Genomic DNA, 6,940 nt, shown 5'->3' on the forward strand with positions numbered 1-6,940 from the left:
GACCGATCAAAATCCCAATAGGTGTTAATAAAGCTAGAGAAAAACAAAAATCGCTTAAGTAAAGCACTTGAAAAAATTCCCAATAGAGTTCTTCAAGGAACTTTACAAGCTGATCCTAAAATTCCAAATGAAAAAGCAAAGATCCAAAATTAACCAATACATTTTTGAAGAGCGACAAGACATATGAACAATAAGGACTTCCCTTATCGTATATTAAGTCTTATTATAAAGTTATAGTATTAAGACAGGATTATCTTAACAAAAGGATAAACAAATAATCCAAAGAAACAGAATATAGATCCTGGAAATAGAGAGCACACACATGGAAACAGAGTTGTCATTACAAATCTATAAGAGAAGAGTAGATATTGGTACAAATCATTAGCTATCCATTAGGGAAAAAAAAAAAATAACAAAACTAGATCCCAACCTCACATCATATCCAGAATTAAATTCCAACTGGAATAAAGACCTAACTATGAAAAGCAAAATATAAAAAGTTTTGGAAGAAAATAGTGGGGAATATATTTATGATCTAAGGGTAGGGAAATTTTTCTTAAATTAAGACATAGAAATTACAAATAACAAAGAAAAGTTGAATCAATTTGATCACATAAAGTTTAAAACTTTGTATTTCAAAAGGTACTACAAAATAGTGAAGAGACAAGTCTCAGACCAGGAGAAGATATTTGCAACACACATATCAAAGACTTTTCAGGCATAGTATGATATAAATTCCTACAACTTAATAACACAAGGGCAAGCCCAATAGAAAAATGGGTCAAGGAAGGAGTAGGTAATTCACAGAAGAAAAAGCCTAAAGGCTAAGGAAGATAAAAATATGATCAATGTTTCAAGGAAGTCAGGAGTCCAAATTAAAACAAGCAACCACCAGACTGGAAAACATTAAAAGTCTGCCAATTCCAAGTACTAGGGAGGATGCAGAACAATGAAAACTCTCATAATACCGCTGGAAAAATAAAAAAGTACAAATGGCACCAGCGTTTTGGAAATTGATTTCAAAATAAAGTTGAAAATATATACATTCTTCCTAGGTACACTGGCAATATTAATATTTCCTGTGTACAAGGAAACATATATTGTATGTTTCTATAGTGTAATCCTATACATATGTTAAAATGAACAGAGGTACATTTAATAACATGGACAATAAACATAATGCTAAACTGAAAAAGCAAGTTGCAGAAGGACAAATATAGTATGAGACTATTTCTTAAAACTTTAAAACATTATTACTGCCATGGACACCGTACATATGCATCAATAGATAAAGACAAATTCAGGATATAACTGGAGAGAGAGAGGAGGCAGAATTAGTGAAGTACACAGGAGGCTTCTACTATATCTATAATATTCTACTTAACTCAGCAGTGGCCAAGACAATTAGGAGCATGAGAAATCAAGAAACATGCCACATCATTTATCAAGACTACCATAAAGTTAGAGTAAATAAGACAGGATGGTACACGTGCAAGGATAGACAAATAGTGCAAATGAACAGAATAGAGAAAGAGTCACTGAAGGAGGATTACTACCAAACCTGAGACACCTTTCCTGGATGGCCGGCCCTGAATTCTCAAGTCTTCCTCACTATCATAGCCTGTCTCAATCCTCTCCCTCTCTCTCTCTCTGTCTCTCTCATTTCTCATCCTCTCTCAAAGTTTTGGAAGTCTGAATTCCAACTTGGCTACTTAACAACAGAGCCACCCGAGCCTCACATTCTTCATCTGTAAAGTGAGGATGGCACCACCAGGCTCACAACGAGATTAGGCTTGTAAGGGACAGTGCCTGACAGCCAGTCTTCAGTCCCCTCTCCCCTCTTCCTATCCTTCTCCCTCATCCTTTCCCTCCTCTGGCCAGCCTGAGTCCCACCTGCTCTCCCTCTCCAACCTAGGCACACCTGCGACAACAAAGTGAGAACAAGAACTGCCCACAGAAGGAACCCCTAGCTTCTAAGAGGAGTCACCTTGGGGGTGTGGCCAGGGCCCTCAGGAGTGAAATAAGGGGGAGAAGATCCAGGCCCATGGGACTCAAGGGCAAGGGGCTCCCTGAGGACTTCTGGCAGGAGAGGACTTAAGACTTAGGTTGGAAGGAGCCCTAGAGCTTCCGGCCCTGCTCCCCACGCCGGCAGATAGAAGCAGCTGCCTGTGTGCCTGGGGACAGCGGAGAGCACAGGAAAGCCCCCAGAGTCTGGGCACCGTTCTTGGAAGCCTTGTGCCAAAACTCACTATAACAGTTGTTAAAAGAGAGTTCTCCAAGAGGTAACTCGGGTTTCCTCCAGAGAGCGAAACTGGGTGTCTGGAGAACAAGAATAAGAGGGTGTCTTTCTATTGCATATTCTTTTATCTCTATTGAATTTTTAGTTTGCGCATTTGTTACCTCTTTTTAAAAATTTAAAATAAATTTAAAAATAAAAAAGTCTGGTGTCGGACTTATCTATATCTAAATCCCATTGCTGCTTCCTAGCCATGGCATACTGGGCAGGTTTCTTAACTTCTGTGAGCCTATGTCAAAACCTAGTTATAAAATGAGGCTAAGTACCTACTTCATAAAGGCATTATATAATTAAATAAGAGAATGCTTTTAAAACCATTGAGCATAATGCCTGACTCACAGTTGTCATTTAATAAATGCCAGCTAGCTTTTCATATTATCAGCTTGTGCTGAGCCCCAGGACATAGGAAGCAGCATAAGCGTCCCTCCTATCATGCTGCATGATGTGGCCAGGACCCCTGGCTCTGCTCCTGGCTGCCTCCCAGTACACAAGCAGGGCCCGAGATGGGTGACAAGTGGGGATGGTGTTGCTGACTGGGCCCAGCCCCCGTTCCTGCCTCAGCTGAGCAGTAGCACCTATGGATGTTGGGGACGTGATGGGAGTGAGGGGAGTTTCTGTGATGGTTCAGGTAGTTAGTTGTATTGTGTGAGCGGGGGGAGGGCGGTAAGGTTTGTTTGCAGTAAGTGAGTAAAGGGTCTTCCATGGCTTGTTGTGTCCGTCAGTGCTATTGTACACATTGTATGTCTATAATGATGTGTGTTTCATCTTGCGGATAATGATATGCATCACATGAGGGGATTGTGTCAGTTGTGACAGTTTGCATATTAGGTGTAGTGAGGGGCCATGGGTTGTATCAGTGGATTTCAAGGGTCTGTTGTGTGTTGTGTGTTGTGTGTTTATGAAGGGCCATGAACTGTGTCTACAGGTGATGAGGGTGTGTTTTGTGTGATATGAAGGAATGCTATTATCTGTTGGTGACTGTATGTGCTAAATGTCTTTGAGGGGTGAAAGGGTGGGCTGTGTCTGTGAGTGATGAAAGGGGATTGTGTGTCCATGAGCGGGTGCTGATGGCAGAAAAGTCAGACATAATCCAGTTCTTCAGACCCAGAACTTGACCAGCCTCAAGGATTCTGAGGGGCAGCTAGACAAAACAGCCAAACCTGACCCTCTCACCAAAGCCACCAGCCTCTTACCTGAGAAACAGCAGAGACAGAGGTCTAGGAGATGACAAAGAAGCTGAGGAGATGGCGGGGGCTGCTGAGAGCATGTTTCCTGGAAGGCTTCTCAGGGAACTCGGGAAGCTGCGCAGGGAGGGAATGGGAAGGAGGCAGAAGGCAGGCCCGGACCTAGGTGCGTGACTCACTTTCCTCTATGCTCCAATCCCAGCTCGGCTGTGACAGGATAAAAAATTAAGGAGCTCCACCCTGCTAGCTCTGCTGGATGAGCAGGGCATAAGTCCAGGAAGCCAGCTCCTTGGGCAGGGATCCAACCCCAAGGCCACTGGTAATGCTCTCTTCCAGCCAGGGAGTCTCTCTGCGTATCAGTTCAACCAACAACACAGGGTTGGTCCCATCCAATGCACAGCCCCCCTAGGAGGAAGGGCTGGGACTGGGCTGGCACAGGAAGGAGAAACTGGGTCCCTAGGTCAGATGACCTAGGGAAGGTTTCAGTCCTGCCCACAGGAGCCCAAGCTTCAGTGAGTGTAGTCCCAACTCCAGTGAGCCCCCAGCTGATGGAAAAGACCCAAAGCTGCTTAAGAAGATACCCAGCCAGTCTTGCCCACAGGAGACCACCTTCCAATGGATGTGACATAACCTGTCCACAGGTGCCCCCAACCAGGGAAGAGATAGCCCTGCCTTCAGGGATGCCAGTCTACTGAGAAACAGAAAATTCTGCCTTCTGAAGCCACCCCAGTCTGAGGGGGGCACGTAACCACCCCTACCTTCATGGGCCCCAGTCTGAGGGAGAAGACAAAACCCTGCAGTGAGAGGCCCAGTGCTGACCGCGACAGAGAACCATAGCTCTGTCCAAAACCTTGGACTGCACCTAGAGCGCCAACTTTGGACATTCTGAGCTGAAAGTTACTCCTTATCTCCCCTCCACCCCTCAGCCCAAAATAGGAAGCAAAGGTGTTAGACCACAGAGGAAAGCAAACTGAACCATAGCATAGGTGGACGTTCTCCTGTATCAACTCTAAGAGTCCACTGGTTTGACAGCAGCCTCTGGTCTTCAGCCCAAGCCCTCCACTGAACATCTCTGAGCCTCATATACTCCCAATGCTACACCTGTTGTGATGCCTAGGACATAATAGAAACTCAGTAAATAAAAATCACTTTATTTACCCAAGTGCCTGCCTAGTGTCCCAGAATTGGGACGTCAAGTCCTTTCTCCACACCAGTTGGAGACCTTCCTAAAAATGAAGGTTTAAAAAAAGCAGTTTCTCTTCCACTTGATAATGGGGACCACCAGTTAAATGAATTTTTAACAAGCACCCAGGTGATGCCAAGGCAGGTGGCCCATGGAGCAGAGCAGGACTAGAGGGACTCCAGAGGAAGCCGGGGACTGGGGAAGGAGAGTACAATTCTAGCTATGCTCACCTACCCCCACCATAAATGAGGGCTGCCCACTGAGCCACTGAGCCACAAGGTACGAAGTGAGGATACTGGCATCTCTGACAGAACCCCAGGCTCTACCCATCCCCTGCCCAATGTTTCAGCACTGGCTGAGTTAACCCAGGAGCTTGTTAAAGATCCAGCTGTCTGTCTCCCCACCACGTACACCCTACAAACCCCATGCTACCATGCTAGAAGAGGGGGGAGTACCCACCATGCACTCCACTGTGCCAGGCACCTGATTTCCTGATCTCCTTAATACTCAGAGAAACACCTGATAAGGAAGCCGAGGCTCTGAGAAGTTTCAAGACTTCGGTCTGTCTGACCTCAAACGCAGGCCTGTTGCCGCCATTTGCAAGGTTTGTTCTTTTCACAATAAACAGAATCTCACTAGAGTTTAAGAACCAGAATGGAGGAGGTACTTTTACCAAAGAGGAGGAAGCTAAAGCTGAGAGAAGAGAAATGACTTGCCAGGATTACACAGCTAGTGAGCAGCAGATTCTTGATGGTGTGACTCCGAGCCCCTTCTGTGCCTGCCTATTCCACAATACTCAGGGTCAGACGTCCCATGATTCCCATTTCCAATGATGATAAGCGCTTGATAATGTCCAGCATGGGGGCAGATGAATCAGATGTGCTAGGATGGCTATGGGGGTTAGGGGAGGGGAGAGGAAAATGCAGAAGGGAAAACCCTGCTTCACTGAGGTTCCACCCTCAGGGCAGGCCCAGATTCATCTGTAGCCTCCCTCCATTTATTCTCACTTCCACTGGGGTTCCAGGGGCCTGGCTGTGGCTGCCCCAGGCAGTCGCTGAGTTACCACAGCCACACCACAGCCACAGGGGTGAAGAGGTTTGGGTGACTGGATTGCCAAAGGCACTGTCTGATGCTTTAAGTGATTAATTTCCACTTTACACATAAGGAAGCAGAGGCTGAGTTGAAGCCTCTGGCCCAAATGCCAGCATTCTAATCCTACTTGTCTGGCTCCTTCCACTACATCTCTGTCTGCAGTAGTCCCACAGGCAGCAGTAGGATGCCCAATGAGAGGTGTAGGGGAGCTGGCTCTCTGCTCCATCATTCATAGCAAACCACAGGGAGAGGTGTGAAGTGGCTCCTCCAGCCTTTTAGTCCCTCTGGGCCCTGGCACTCCTCCAGAGGGCCTTTCCTGCTGGAAGTCTCTTAACCTGTTCACAAATGAAGGGACTGGAAAAGCTGCCACACACACAGCCACAGCCCCACCCTGGAGGCATCTTGACTAATGCTGCCTCAATGCCAAGCCCAGCGCACACCCTTCTCTCTGGCGAAGTCATCCCTGAAAGATTGCTCTGAGCAGCATTGGGAATGGACTGGGGCTGCTGCTGATCTCCGGAGTGGGTCTGTGGCTAAAAAATGTGCCAGGAAAGGAAATGAGAAGGCTTCGATCCATCTGGGAAATTAGGGTGTCATGGCTGAAATCCAAACTCCTTAATGTGACTTTCTGACCTCCCTGGTTTCGCCTCAACCCAATCCTATGCTCCAGGCATGACAGGATGTGCAGTCCCATGAATGGGCTGTGCTCTTACCTTCAAGTCTTTGTACATGCTATTTCCTTTGACTAGAACATCTTTCCCTCAAGTTCTACCCCACCTGTGCCACTTAGTCATCCCCAGCAATCAATTCCCTTCCTTTTGCCAACAAAACTTAACTGGAAACAGTAGGTACCCAGCTCCGTGAGACAAGTCCTGGTCTATGGCCTGCCCATTCTTATTCACTATTTTCCAAATTTATAGTTAGAGGTGGCCATGTAACCATCTTCTGGCCAATAACATTTTGGGGGAAATTTCTGACTTTCTGGATGACTTCTTTCTACTTAGCAATCAGTATGAAGTGTGGTGCAGCCACAACCTTCTGAGACTACGCAACTATGAGATGACAAGTCCTCCGGAGAGGATGGAGGGGCAGCACACTAAGAGTCTGGTTCCCCTGTGGTACTAGTGAGCCCATGAACAACGCTGGAGAGTGCCTGCCACCAGACTTCTTATGTGAGCAAATACT

General features: G+C 46.3%; 1 protein-coding gene across 3 annotated transcripts in view; it reads right to left on the reverse strand.

The window, feature by feature from the left end:
- The window catches only part of PTAFR (platelet activating factor receptor), a 35,562-nt gene extending 31,835 nt beyond the window's left edge, over positions 1–3,727 (reverse strand). Inside the window, exon 1 of one of the 3 annotated variants that reach the window (XM_023529206.1) lies at positions 3,490–3,727. In XM_023529206.1, the coding sequence (XP_023384974.1) occupies positions 3,490–3,563 (74 nt within the window). In that variant the 5' untranslated portion in view covers positions 3,564–3,727. The remainder of the gene's footprint in view (positions 1–3,489) is intronic. The other 2 variants (XM_011357725.2, XM_023529208.1) reach the window with 2 other exon arrangements.
- Positions 3,728–6,940: the final 3,213 nt, after the last annotated feature.

This window comes from Pteropus vampyrus, unplaced genomic scaffold (assembly GCF_000151845.1).
Source record: "Pteropus vampyrus isolate Shadow unplaced genomic scaffold, Pvam_2.0 Scaffold36, whole genome shotgun sequence".
Taxonomy (NCBI): domain Eukaryota; kingdom Metazoa; phylum Chordata; class Mammalia; order Chiroptera; family Pteropodidae; genus Pteropus; species Pteropus vampyrus.